Below are 14,720 nucleotides of genomic sequence, written 5' to 3'. Positions count from 1 at the left end.
TTTGTTTTGTTTTTTATCCACTGTATTTCTTTTTTGAAGTAGGCTCTACCCCCAATGTGGGGCTCGAACGCAGGACCCTGAGATCAAGAGTTGCATGCTCTACTGACTGAGTCGGCCAGGCGCCCCTATTTGTGTTTTGTTTTCATAACAGTCACCCTGATGGGTGTGAAGTGGCTCATTCCACATTTCTTTCACCCTCGATCCTTCCAATAAAACTTAATAAGCCAAAATAATTTTGGGTTGTGGTGGCATGCCCGCTAAAGACAGCGAAAGCATTCTGCTGAAAGGACTGAGCCCATGGCCCCCGATGGTGACCAGTAGAGAAGAAAAGGGGCCCTTCGGGGGTCTGGGAGTGGCTGAGAAGAGTGTGTTCAATGGAGGAACCAGCTGGTAGAGGCATCAGAGGGAGAATAAACAGGACACAAGCCCCCTGACTATCTAAATTAACCCAGAAAACCTGGGAGGGGGGTGGAGCTGAAAATTAGTAGCCATTAGTAGCTGAAAATTAGTATATTTATCCATATATTTCTGTATACTTATTAAATATAATTTTACTCAAAATTCACAGGTGAAACAGCAAATGAAGACTAGAGAATTGCTAAAACTGTCCTCAAAACCAGAACTATTCGTCCTTAAAAAGTACCTTTAAACAGTTGTAAAAAAATTGAGTTTGTGTTTGTACATGGTTTTTTTTTTCCTCTTTTACTTGTACTAGTGCCAAAGAAATTATCATGAAAAACAGCAGTTCCCTTCTCTAACCTTTACCTGCTTTCCGGAGGCAATCATTTTCAACTCTTTTTAGCTGTTTATTTTCCTTTTTATCTCCATATTTTTTCAAGATTTTATTTTTAAGTAATCTCTACACCCAACGTGGGGCTCAAACCCATAACCCTGAGACCATGCTCCATGAACAGAGACAGCCAGGCGCCCCTCCATATTTTAAAATTATGTTCTTATACTACTATTTCTTGGTTTGTTAATCTGAGACATTATCCAAAACTCTGTTATGGAAGACAAAGATGTAGATGTTTTTAAATCTCCTTACATAAACTTCTTTCCCCCATATATTACATATACTTCTGCTGATTTAATTTTTAGTGAAATGAATGGTGTGTATTTATAACGTTTTCTTTTGACTCTGAAGTATCGTCCACTGCTGAGTCTAGCCATGTAAAATGATTATGTCTCTTCTTGTACATTTTGTTTTTCCTGAGGTCAATTATTACCTTGTTTTTTCATTTGATTAGCGTTCTATGTACATATGGCTAATTTTTTTAAGTGCTCCAACAGCTCCGTGGGACATCTATCAACGGTTGTACTTGTCTTACCTCCAGAGACTTCTCTGCCGGTCCTCGTTCCTCTTGTGCCAACCTGGGCCTGATGCCTGGCTGTGGCTTGGGGTACCCTCCCCCCAACTTTTCTGCCTAGACTTTGATTTCGTAGATTCCACATCTTTTTCCTTGCCTCACTTCCTCGTTTTGCAGAAGTTGCCGCCTAAGAAAGTGTTAAGTAGGAGATAAACTTTGAAATCTTTGCAGGAGTGAAGAAGCTTTTATTAGTTTGATTAATTATCAAATGAATAATTTGGGCAGAGAATTCTAGGTTGAAAATAAATTTCGTTCCAGATCTTGAAGGCATTTCTCCTTCTCTCTTCCTGTATTGATAAGATACCCAACTGTGCTCCCAAACCTTTTGTATGTGACTTTTCTCTTCTCTGTAGAAATATTTCAGATTTTTCTGTTTTTAGTCGCTTTTAAATTCCTTGAGGAAATGGTCCTTTTTGAATTCATTGGTTAAGAGACTCAGGGGTCATTTCTATCTGAAGATTTGTGTTCTTCATGTTGGAATTTTTTAAATGTTATGTGGTTTATTTTATTATTTCCTCCCTTCATCTTCTCTATTCTGTCTTCCTAGAACTCATATTATTTGAATAATGGGCAACGTGGATGGACCCTCTAATCTTTTCACCTTTCTCGACTCTTCTACCGTTGTGTCATATGCTTTTTTTTTTTTTTTTTTAATTTTAGAGAGAGAGAGAAAGAGAGCATGAGTGGGGGAGAGGGACAGAGAGAGACAGAAAGAGAGAGAGAATCTTAAGCAGGCTCCACACTCAGCACAGAGCCTGACTCAGGGCTTCCTCTCACAACCCTGGGATCATGACCTGAGCAGAAATCAAGAGTTGGCCGCTCAACCGACTGAGCCACCCAGGCGCCCTGATGTGCTGTTGAGTTTCCTAATAAATGTTTTGTCATCATCATACAATTACTTTCCAGGCAGCCTTTCTTACTCTCTGGTGATTCCATTTCTCCAGCACCCTCCTTCCCACACTCCCTCTTCTTGAATCTGGCATCCTTGTTAAGAACTGTATATCAGGATATTAATCGTAGTCACGTGATCTTTTCCTCCTCTCTGCATGGACGACATTTTCTCTAAGTTCCTTTCTCCTGTTTGTTTGCTTTCACACTGGAGGCCTTCCTCAATGCCATATCTACATACATACATGTGTATCTGTGTGTGTGTGTGTGTGTGTGTGTGTATACCTACATATATATATGTAGGTATATATACATATATATGTGTGTGTAATTGAAGTATGGTTGACATACACTATTACATTAGTTTCAGGTGCACAATATAATGATTCCACAAGCCCGTACCTTATTGCTATGGTCGCCACAAGTGTAGACACTCTCTGTCCCCATACCACACCGTCACAATACCATTGGCTATATTCCCTGTGCTGCGATCAATGCCACAGTTACACTTGAGGCACTAAAGAGGTCCTTGGAACCACTGTGGGCCTGAACAGTTTGTAGCCTTTGCTATAAAAAAAAATAATAATAATAATAATCAGGCTGAGAGGGTCCCCCCAGTCAGGATTTATGTTTCTCCTCCACGCTTGGAGACTTTCCAGGGCGATGCGGGCCGATCAAACAGTTTGTCATCAATCCCCCTCCACCCGGTGCAGGGACGTAAACTGTTATTTTTCCCAGACTGCTACCATTGTTTCATTCCTGAAGATTTCTTGAAATCTCTGCTTCATTGTTGTCTTATCTTGTTCCCTTTGACTTTGTGTGCTTATACCTTTGTGATTCCTTTACTATCATTTTAAGGATGCTCCCAAGGGAAGAACAGATAAACACTTGTGGATAATCTGCCATTTTAAACTGGATGTCCTCATGTAACATTGTGATATAACAGAAATATACATTTGGTGTTCATCCTTGGTTCCTGGCAGAGTGCTCCTAAAACGCTTGTAGTTTCCGGAGCAGTAGGGGTGAGAGAAGCATCTTTTGTTATAATATTTGGTCTGACTCTTCTAATACAAGAGCTTCCAAGACCCTGCAAATCTTCGAAGTGATGAGTGACTTTGTAAATGCTGATGAGATAATCAGTGGCTGGGGGGGGGGGGGGCACAGATAACTTCAGCAGAGATAACCACTTCAGGTGGTTAGAGACTGGCACTTCCGGCTGCCCTTCTGGCCACAGGAGATGAATGACAGGGTAGAGATTGAGTTAATCACCAATGGCCAGTGATTTCAACAATCATGCCTATGATTCCTCTGTAGGGGCGCCTGGGTGGCTCAGTCGATTAAACATCTGACTTCAGTTCAGGTCATGATCTCACAGTTTGTGAGTTCGAACCCTGCGTGGGGCTCTCTGCTGACCATGAGGAGCCTGCTTTGGATCCTCTGTCTCCCTCTCTCTCTGCCCCTTCCCTGCTTGCTCTCTTTCTCTCTCTCTTGCTCTCTCTCTCTCTCTCTCTCTCAAGAATAAATAAATAAACATTTTTTTTAAGCCTGTAAATACCCTATATAACAGGGTTTGGAGCTTCCTGGTGGGTGAATGCATGGAGATGCTGGGAGCTCCACGTGTCCCCTTCCTTGCTTTCTGCATTTTTTCCACTTGGCTGTCCCTGCATTGTATCTTTTATAATAAACCAGTAATGGTAAGTAAAGTGCTTTCCTGAGTCCTGGGAGCCCTTCTAGCAAATGATCGATTCCAAGGAGAAGGTCACGGGAGCCCCCAAAGTACAGCTGGTTGGTCAGAAGGGCACTTGACCCGGGCTTGGGACTGGCGTCTGAAGTAGAAGCCATCTTGTGGACTGTCCTCAACCTGTAGGGTCTGTGCTAATTCCAGGTGCTTAGAGTCAGAACTGAATTGAATTTTAGAACACCCAGCTGGTATCTGGAGAGTTGGGGAATTGATTGTCAATGTGAGGGGGAAAAAAAAACATATATTTAGTGTCATAAGTGAAATGTTTTGAGCAGAAAATACCAAAATAGTTGGTGCCAAGAATGGGATGCTGTTTGGTAGTAGTAAAAACAGCACCTCAGGGGGCGCCTGGGTGGCTCAGTCGGTTGAGCGGCCGACTTCAGCTCAGGTCATGATCTCACGGTCTGTGAGTTCGAGCCCCGCGTCGGGCTCTGTGCTGACGCTCAGAGCCTGGAGCCTGTTTCGGATTCTGTGTCTCCCTCTCTCTGACCCTCCCCCGTTCATGCTCTGTCTCTCTCTGTCTCAAAAATAAATAAACGTTAAAAAAAATTTTTTTTTAAAAACCAGCACCTCAGGGGGCGCCTGGGTGGCTTGGTCCATTAAGCCTCCCACTTTGGCTTAGTTCATGATCTCAAGGTTTGTGGGTTTGAGCCCTGCATCAGGCTCACTGCTGTCAGCACAGAGCCCACTTCGGATCCTCTGTCCCCTTCTCTCTCTGCCCGTCCCCTGCTCATGCTCTCTCTCAAAAATAAATAAACACTTTTAAAAAACCAAATAGCACCTCAGAACTAAGCACCTTTAAAAATATGTATTCCCCATAAATTCAGTAAGAGATTATCAGAAAAAAAATTTACCAAATTGTACTTTTTAAAATTTTTATTATTTTTTAAATGTATTTATTTATTTTGAGAGAGAGAGAGAGAGAGAGAGAGAAAGAGAGAGAATCCCAAGCAGGCTGCATGCTGTGGTGAAGGGGAGGGTAGGAGAGGGCTCAATCCCAGGAATGGTGAGATCCTGACCTAAACCGAGACAAGATTGGGAGGGGAGGTTTAATCTACTGGGCCACCCAGCCACCCCTTTGTTATTTTAATTAACCAAACAGAAACACACATTACATTACTTTCCTCTTCAGTTTCAGACTTTGAGTTCAGCCCATCTTTACATCTGGAGTTTTAAAAATATTGGCGCAATCACGTCAAAACTTTGGCTTTTTAAATATTTAGACTGCAAAATGTTTCATATACCTTTGTCTTTTCCTAGAATTTTAAGTCAACTTTCTTTTTTCTTGTTGATCAAAAAATCCATAAGCCTTCACCTTGTCAATTACATAGCATAGTTGCACTCCAAGGTTCTGAATAGAGCAGCTCTGTGGAATATTGTCTATGAACCTCTTTGGAACTGACTTCAAGGATTCTTTAGACTTTCTGGATTAAATCCTCTCTTTTTCAGAACTGTGGAACTGATCTGCCCATTGCTGTCCTTTGTAAACTCCACTTTTTTGTATCCCATATTTTATTTTACTTTATTTTTATTTTATTTTATTTTATTTTTAATTAAAAAAATTTTTTTACAGGAAGCCATCAAAATCCTCGAAGAGGAAACAGGCAAAAACATCTTTGATGTTGGCCACAGCAACTTCTTACTCAACATGTCTCCAGAGGCAAGGGAAACAAAAGCAAAAATGAACTATTGGGAGCTCATCAAAATAAAAAGCTTCTGCACAGCGAAGGAAACAATCAGCAAAACTAAAAGGCAACCGACAGAATGGGAGAAGATATTTGCAAATGACATATCAGATAAAGGGTTAGCATCCAATATCTATAAAGAACTTATCAAACTCAACACCCAAAAAACAAACAACCCAGTGAATAAACGGGCAAAAGACATGAATAGACACTTCTCCAAAGAAGACATCCGGATGGCCAACCGACACATGAAAAAATGCTCAACATCACTCATCATCAGGGAAATACACATCAAAACCACAATGAGACACCACCTTACACCTGTCAGAATGGCTCACATTAACGACTCAGGCAACAACAGATGTTGACGAGAATGCAGAAAAAGAGGCTCTCTTTTGCATTGCTGGTGGGAATGCGAACTGGTACAGCCACTCTGGAAAACAGTGTAGAGGTTCCTCAAAAAATTAAAAATAGAACTACCCTACAACCCAGCAATTGCACTACTAGGCATTTATCCAAGGGATACAGGTATGCTGTTTCGAAGGGACACATGCACCCCAATGTTTATAGAAGCACTATAAACAATAGCCGAAGTATTGAAAGAGTCCAAATGTCCATTGATGGATGAATGGATAAAGACGATGTGGTATATATGTATATAATGGAATATTAGTCAGCAATCAAAAAGAATGAAATCTTGCCATTTGCAACGACGTGTATGGAACTGGAGGGTATTATGCCAAGTGAAATTAGTCAGTCTGAGAAAGACAAATATCCTATGACTTCATTCATATGAGGACTTTATGACACAGCATAGATGAACATAAGGGAAGAGAAGCAAAAATAATATAAAAACAGGGACGGGGACAAAACATAAAAGATTCTTAAATATAGAGAACAAACAGAGGGTTACTGGAGGGATTGTGGGAGGGGTTACTGGATGGGCTAAATGGGTAAGGGGCAGTAAGGAATCTATTTCTGAAATCATTGTTGCACTATATGCTAACTAATTTGGGTGTAAGTTTAAAAAATAAAATTGAAAAAATTTTTAACGTTTATTTGTTTTTTGAGAGACAGAGAAAGACAGAGAGTGAGCGGGAGAGGGGCAGAGAGAGGGAGACACAGAATCGGAAGCAGGCTCCAGGCTCTGAGCTGTCAGCACAGAACCTGACATGGGGCTTGAACTTATGAACCTCAAGATCACGACCTGAGCTGAAGTCAGATGCTTAACCGACGAAGCCACCCAGGTGCCCCTATTTTTAATTTTTTAAAACTAGCCTCCCAATGTGGGGCTTGAACTAACGACCTTGAGATCAAAGGTCACATGCGCTACCAACTGAGCCAGCCAGGCTCCCCTGTATCTCGTATTTTAGATTCAGTTTCGGCTTCGTTGGGTATAACTACAGTAATTTCTTTTTAGAAAGTCACTTGCATTGTAAACGTTCTAAGACTATGTACCTAGTAATGTCTCTATACAAGTATCACTCTTTGAATGTCACTTAGTAGTTAATCATGGCTGGCCCACTACAGTATATAAGTTCATACCTGTGGCTTAATGATTGTGAAGAGTTTCCACTGTCCGTTTCTTAGGGGGATTTGCTCGGATGGTAGACATATTTTGAGGTGTCTGCTCAACCTATTAGCCAACAACTCCTCCCTGGGAAGATCTCTTCATCCTGAGATATGCTGTGAGGTCCCATCTCAATGATCAGACCATTAGAGGAAATTTAACCCAGTTTGGGACAATGCACTTTCCTCTCTTGGATATTTGGTATAGGGAGGGGGATCAAGGTCAACCTCTCCCACTCCTAAAGCATGTAATCTTGAAAATTATGGGGCAACCATATTCTATCCTTCAGAAAGCGAGAGAAAAATCCAGTCTGCAGAGAGAGAGAATAACTAAGCAAAATAAGGGAGGAAAGATATCAAGCGAGAGTTCTGTTAGTTTAACTCTGGACTCTTGAATCTGAAAAGGTAAAACGTGGGAGGAGATAAACTAAAACTCTGTAGAATTCTGAAGAAGGTGAAGAAACTCAACATCACTTTGCGTACACACTTTTCAATACAGTTACTTGCCTGCCAACTTGAGACTGGAAAGAATTTTTTTCAATGTTTTCAAGTAAAAGGAGATACGATACTAGTCGAGTTTATACAATGAGAACTAAGAAGAGGAAACTTATTATCATACAACCAGTTCAAAATGCAAAATTTCATCAAATATTCACTGGGCACCTACTTTATGGACAGCAATTGATTCATCACTGGAGACGCAAAGGTGAATGGGACACAGTTCCTGCTCTTGAAGTTCATGGTCCAAGAGGGTCCAGAGAGGCCGACAGCTAAAGGACACAGTGAAGGCAGCAGCCAGATCATAGGGGACCAAAAGTGGCAGCAAGGGGCCCAGGAGCCTGTGAAGAGCAGAAGGGCGAGTGGAGAGGAGGGAGGTTCCCACACCAGAGGCCTCTGAGAGGCCAGGGTCCCATGCCCACTTTGCCCAGGACACTTGGGTGTATGCCTGCTGTCTCAACATCATTATTTACAACCTTCCTTCTCTCTCCTAAATCATGCGGTCACCCTAGGTAGGACCAGGGCCGAAAAGCGTGTAGTGAAGACAGCAAAATGAAGGCCACACAAAATGAAGAGACTGATGTCAGTTGGGCGGGGGGGGGGGGGGGGGGGGGGGGCGGGGAGGGATGGACGGAGCAGGCTACAGTGGGCTGAGAAATCAGTGGAAGGGGAGGCATCATGAACGCTTCTTCCAAGTAACTGGCCATCAGGGGGCAGAAGTGGACCTGTGGCTAGAAGGCCCAGAGTGCAGAGGGAGGGCTCTTTACCAGGTGGACAGACCATGGCAAGTTGACCAGCTGATGGGGACAGCCAGGTAAGAGGAAGACGGTAAAGACTGGGCACAGTGACTTCACTGTGTAATCTCAGGATGGATTGGGGTCCCCATGGATTGGGGTGGGAGGATTGGGAGCACAGGGGCAGGGACTGGCCACACAGGGAGCAGGAGAGCCTCTTTTCCATTCGGATGGTGCTATGGACCGAATGCGTCCCCCCCAAATTCAGATGTTGAAACACCATCCCTCATTGTGGCTATATTTGTAGATAGAGCCTATAGGGAGGTAATTAAGGTTAAGGTCATAACAGTGAAACCCTGATCTGATAGGATTAGTATCCTTATAAGAAAAGAAACCAGAGATCTTACTCTGTCTCTCTGTACCCACTCAGATGAGGACAGAGCAGGAAGACAGGTCTCACCAGAACCCAGCCCTACCAGCCCTTCATCTGGGACATCCAGCTCCAGAACCATGAGAAAATAAATTTCTGTTGGTTGAGCCACCCAATCTGTGGTAATTTGTTATGGCAGCCCAAGACGACTGAGACAGATGGGAGGGAAGGGGATGGGGCAGGGGTGGGGAGTGGCAGACAATTAGGCATGTCTACGAGGGCGAGATGTTGGTCAGAGTAAGTTCATTCTCTGACTTTCAGGAAATAGGAAGCAAGCCTGTCCATTGAAAATGAAAGAGGTTGGTAATGTCAGGAACATGAGATGACCCATGGACATCATGGACAGCCCACAGGGGAGGGACTGATGTTGGACATGTGGGGATTCTGGAGAAGATTGGAAACCTTGGGAGCCCTGGCAGTATAGTGGGCTGGGATTGCAGGACATGGCCAAGCAGGAGTGTCCCTTCCCCAAATGCCCTCTGGAATTGGTCAGACACAGAATACTGAGGCTGAGCACCAGGATATTATTATTATTTTCTGGAGTCCACATGAATGCTCAGCAGCCCTCTGTTTATAATGTAAGCAAGTCGATAGGATCTAAGTGTTGTGGGTTTTACCTCGGGCTGCAGGCTGTCCCAACGCCCCAGTGAAGGTCAGTGGTGAGGAACCTCAGCTTGCTAAGGGCAGGGAAGCAAGGAGCAAATCAGGGACATTGGGGGTCCCACTGTGGCTGGGAACTCTCACGCTCGTTACGAAGTCTGATCTTTCAGCGAAGGGTGCCAGGAAGAGAGCTGAGCCCTCCCATGGCATGAAGGAAGTCATAGGCCAGAGATTTGGGGGACAGGGTGGAGGGAGGTGGACTCCATGGGAATGCAGAAAGGTGATGTCAAAGCTAAGAGAAGGAGCCTCCTAGGGGTGCCTGGATGGCTCAGCTAAGCGGCTGACTTTTGGTTTCGGCTCAGGTCATGATCTCTAGGTTTAAGCTCAGCCTCGGGCTCTTGCTGGCACTGGGGGGCCTGCTTGGGATTCTCTCTCTTTCTCTGCCCCTCCCCTTCTTGTATGCAATCTCTTGAAGGAACCCCCCTAACCAGTTTGAGAAGTGTACCTCTTGTTTGATTGATTTTGTGACCCCAAGCTCATCTCTACCCGCCTCAATAAAATGCTGTGTGTAATTCAATATTTGTTTTATGTTTTATAACACGATTAGATAAAACTGAAATTAATGTCATTTATAGGCTTGGGAGAGAATTTTATGACAGCCCCTTGGGCACCAGAAACCAGTGCAGGCCTCTTTCTGGGACCAGATGCCTGTGCTGGTTAGGAATCCCTGGGCTGGGTCCTCACATCATGTCTGGCTGGGCGACGCTGACAAATGGCTTCACCTCTTTCTGAGCCTGTTTCTGCCTCTGCACAATGAAGGTTATGATCGTTATTTTTTTTTTAAGTTTATTTGGAGAGAGAGAGAGAACGCACAAGAGCATGAACAGGAGAAGGGCAGGGAGAGAGAGAAAATCCCAAGCAGGCTCCATAGGGTCAGCACAGAGCCAGATGTGGGGCGCCGACGCACGAACCATGAGATCATGACCTGAGCTGAACACAAGAGTCCAACGATCGACCAACCGAGACACCCGGGGGCCCCAAAGGCTCCAACTGTTGATGTGGGAATGACGTTGGATCGTACTGGCGAGGACTTGGCCGAGTATCCGGTGTGACGTACGTGCTCAAAAAAGGCAAGCCGTTATCACCATCGTCATTCACGTTAATTTTAGAGATAGTAAAGATTTCAAAAGAAATCCACAAATATTTCCCCAGAAAATGAGAAAGTGATTTTTCAGGTACATAGAAAATCCCAGGGACCCTCCCCTGAGGAGTTATCAATAGCCAGACCCCTCAGGGGACCCTTGCAGGCCTTCCTACAAGTCTGCTCCCCGACTTGCCACAGAGCTTGTCAGCCTGTGGATGCAGGAACGCCGTGTGCCACGACTTCTGTTTCTGAGCCATCAACTGAGACGGGATGGAGACAGGAGGGAAAGTGGGAGGGAGGCTGGAGAAGATCAAGTCCAGTCTCGGTGCAAGGCTTGTCGGGAAGTGGGTTTTCATCAGGTATACCTGTTCTGTCTTCGGCCCACGTTCCCTGTCACCAAACCCACTGCCCCGAATCCAACATGCAATGAACACCTGTTGGTAGTTCCGCTAACGCGTTTCCCCGGAAACAGGACAACCTTCAAGGCAGTGGTTCTCCACCGCAGGCACTTCTGCCCTCTCAGCCTCCCAGGGAACACTGGGCAGTGTCTGGAAAGATTTTTCTGTTGGCACAACTTGGAGATGCTCCTGGCTTCTAGTGGGTAAAGGCCAGGGATGGTGCTAGACAGCATATGAGGCACAGGCCAGTCCCCCACAACAAAGAATTGGGGGACTCCCCTCTCTCCATCGTGTCTCCATTATTCCCACCCTATCGTTTCCTCCATGCTGAGGGAGGGCATAGCCCCCTTCCTGGCACCCCTCGCCGAAAACTCAGCTTTAGTATCCGGGATTAGGGGTGTCAAGAAACCTCGCTTGATTTTAACTCACTAAGGTTATCAAGTTGGCAGCTTGCCAGACGCCACGGATTAAAACACCGGACCTTGAATGACTATTTTTTTATTTGCCTGACACGCTTATGCACAATTTTGCAAGCAACAATTGTCCTCAGGGTGTCATTGTTTCTTACTCGCTGCTAATATGAGAGCGCCACAGCTTATGACACTCCTTTTGGGTATCACTGTTTCATTCTTTCACTCCTTCATTCATTCACCCATTCACTCAACCAGCACAGACTCATTGGGCTCCTCCTTACACTGGGGTGGCTCTAGGGACAGAGAGTGAATAGAAAGAAATCTCAGGGTGTGTGTATAGGGGAGGAGGAGGACAGATGCACTAGTAAATAATGACAATATCATTCCGGGTAAAAGCCCTCATGAGATACACGGGGCCTGGGATAGCAAAGGGGAGTGTGGCCCACATGTCCTATGGAGGTCTCAGAACACTGGCCCCTTCAACCATCACCACTTTCTGGTTTCTATTTGCAAGGGATCCCCCTGACACCTCCCTGTATGGCAAGGCGAGGGACTGGGGTGGGGAGTGACAATCAACAATTTGGCCTAATAATGCCCATTAGGAAGAGGCCTATGATCTCCCTCAAGGGGGAGGGGCAAATGAATAAAAAACTTGTTTGAATGCCCTTAAATGTCTAAATCAAATGTCTGACCACTCAGAGTAAAAAAAAAAAAAAAACAAAAAACAGAAGGTAAGCAGGGTTTCAAAGCCTGGGAAATACTCCAACCAAAGTAGGTCAGCTCCATTCTTATTTATTAAAGGAGTTCTTGACAAGAAGTATGAGACCTCAGGTCTGGATAAGCCCAGGAAACACCCGGAGGACCAAGACTTGCACACAGGAAACCATCTTATAATAATACAAGGCGGTACATGAGTGTATGAAAAGGACATTTAAGACGACATAAGGGAGAGGGCCCTGGATGAGTGAGAATCAAGAGATCTGGGTTCTAGTCCCAGCTCCACCACTAACTGGCAGATTTGGGGCAGGTCTCTTTTCTCTGTGGGTCTCAGTTTGCTCAACTGTACCATAAGGGAATTGGACCAGAGCATAAGGAGCAGCCTTCCAAGGCACACTGAAGACTCTCATTTCCCCCACTGCTTATTCTTGACATACCCTAGGGGTCCCTTTGAGATGAAAAGGTTAACCCTCGGTCCTGAAGCCTAGACACCTGTTGATTTCTTCTGACAACCTCAGGGTTACTGCAAATACTTAAGAAGGAGGTGGGAAAGGTCACAAGGAGGAAGCTGTTTCCTCTCCCATCCCTGGGCTCTTTATAACAACATACCTAGAGGCTTTGAATTGTCCCCAGTGTCCCAGGTGGCATTTCCTCAAACTGGGAATTCAGATTAATGAGTGGGTACTGTTGTTCTAGCATATTCCAGTACCAGCACTGCCACTGATGAGAAGAGGCTCCGCGGTTACACGGGAGATGGGAACGAAAGTCCCAAATTCCACCCTTCCAAACTTACTGCTGCTGGAATGTCACGGAGCTGCCAGAAAGATGGGGGCATCTCCTGAGCATCAACACTCCCATCAGCTTTGGAAGCAAAGGTTTTTCTTATAGTCAAACAGGAGAGGACTACCGAAGGCAAGGTCGTTGGATACCAGGAAGGACTTGCCCAGGACACAGACTGGAGACTCAGAATTGGGTCCCCAAGCACTTTTCCTGGGGAGTTTCTTGGCACAGAGGCCTTGAGGGCCAGTTGGCAATGCTAGGAGGAAGAAGTGGTTCTGGAATCTGCACCCCCTCCCTATTCCTTCCATCCAGCCTGTCTGTGTACAGCCACTCTCTCATTCACAAATCCCAGTGGGAGAGACCCCGGATTCCCAGGAGTTTCTGTGGGAAAGGAAAACAAGCCACCCACTCTGCCTTTCTCTTTTCTTTTCCAGCTCCTCCCTGGTTTTCAGAGACTGCTGCTCCCAGAACTCCCCAGACGTGCAGACTTTAGGGAGCCAAATCCCACAGGAGAGGGAGGGAGCTGCGAATGCTCCCTCCACAGAGCCGGAAGCTCCAGCCAGAGCTTTTTGAGGTTTTTCCCTTCTGCAGTCGGGTGTGCGTGTGCGTGTATGCGTGTGTGTGTGTGTGTGTGTGTGTGTGTGTGTGTGTGTGTAAATGTCAAGGCTTTGGGGCAGACGGATGTGGGTTCCAATCGCCTTTTCCTGGGGCAAGATTTTTGGCCTCCGAGAGCCTCGGTTTCCTAGACCCTAAAGCGAGGGTGACAATATCAGCCGATTGTAAGGTTCCAATGAACTATGGATGGAGGGTGCCCAGAACACATTAGGCGCTGCCAGGGGCGCCTCCAGAGTTTCCGTCGAAGTGCAGCCTGGAGGAAGGGGTGGCTTGGGGGGCCTAGGGGGTTTATCTTACAGCTGCCTTTGCCCGACTCATTTGCTGTTTTTATCCTGGGAGAGAAGGCTATAGGGAGAGGAGCTGACAGGGATAATCCTTGCTGAGGACGGGGTGTTAAGAGTTCCCACTCCATCGAGGAAGATCTGCGGACCCCTCCACGCCCGCCACGCAGGGTATCCGCGGAGAGGCACGGTACTCACGGTGTGCGCAGCGCCGGCGAGCAGCAGCAGCAACGGCAACAGCAGCGGGCGGGGACGCATGGTGCCCCGCGCTCTCCCCGTAGGCGCCTCGACGGCCGCGCACCTGTGCGCACCCCCGGCACGGGGGCTCAGCGCCCTCCGCAGGGTCCCGCGCCCCGGCCGGCAGCCGCGGCCGGAGGAGCCATGGCAGGGCCACCTAAGCCGCGGCGAGCCCCGGGACTGCTTCTCCTCGGAAGAGGTGGCAGCACGCTAAGCCGCCCAGCCCATTGATAAGGACGCCGCGCCGCCCGCCCGCGCTCCTCCACCCGGCCGCGACTGGCAGGGAGCCGGCGCGCGGGCCTGCTGGGGAGGAGGCGGGAGAGGGCGGGGGGGCTGCAGGGGAGGAGGCGGGGGTGGGGGGGGCGGAGGCTACAACGGAGGAGGCGGGGGGGGGCTTTAGGGGAGGAGGCGGGGGGGGGGGGGCTGCAGCCGGCTCCCGCAAGCTCAGCCCCGGGGGCGGAGGAGACCGGGGGAGGGCATGCTGGCTTAGCCTTCCACGCTGCAGCACCCCCAAGTCCGGAAAGAGCATTCTCGAAGTTCTCGAAGTTCTGGGGCAGCCCTGCCGCAACCTTGCTGCCACCTCGTTGAGTCTCAGGGCTAACGAGACCCACCTTAGGGGTGCA

At 46.8% G+C, this 14,720-nt stretch overlaps 1 protein-coding gene across 4 annotated transcripts in view; it reads right to left on the bottom strand.

Annotated features, from left to right (window-relative positions):
• Positions 1–14,362, bottom strand: part of SCTR (secretin receptor) — an 87,536-nt gene extending 73,174 nt beyond the window's left edge. For 2 of the 4 annotated variants that reach the window (XM_045479532.1, XM_045479531.1), the window contains exon 1: positions 14,059–14,358. In XM_045479532.1, coding sequence (XP_045335488.1) covers positions 14,059–14,118 — 60 coding nt within the window. In that variant the 5' untranslated portion in view covers positions 14,119–14,358. Of the gene's footprint in view, positions 1–14,058 lie in introns of all 4 variants that reach the window. The other 2 variants (XR_006712801.1, XM_045479533.1) reach the window with 2 other exon arrangements.
• Between the last annotated feature and the right edge of the window lie 358 nt (positions 14,363–14,720).

This window comes from Leopardus geoffroyi, chromosome C1 (genome assembly GCF_018350155.1).
Source record: "Leopardus geoffroyi isolate Oge1 chromosome C1, O.geoffroyi_Oge1_pat1.0, whole genome shotgun sequence".
Classification (NCBI taxonomy): Eukaryota; Metazoa; Chordata; class Mammalia; order Carnivora; family Felidae; genus Leopardus; species Leopardus geoffroyi.
The sequence above is the reverse complement of the archived record's forward strand: the minus strand, read 5'-3'. Positions and strand labels throughout refer to the sequence as shown.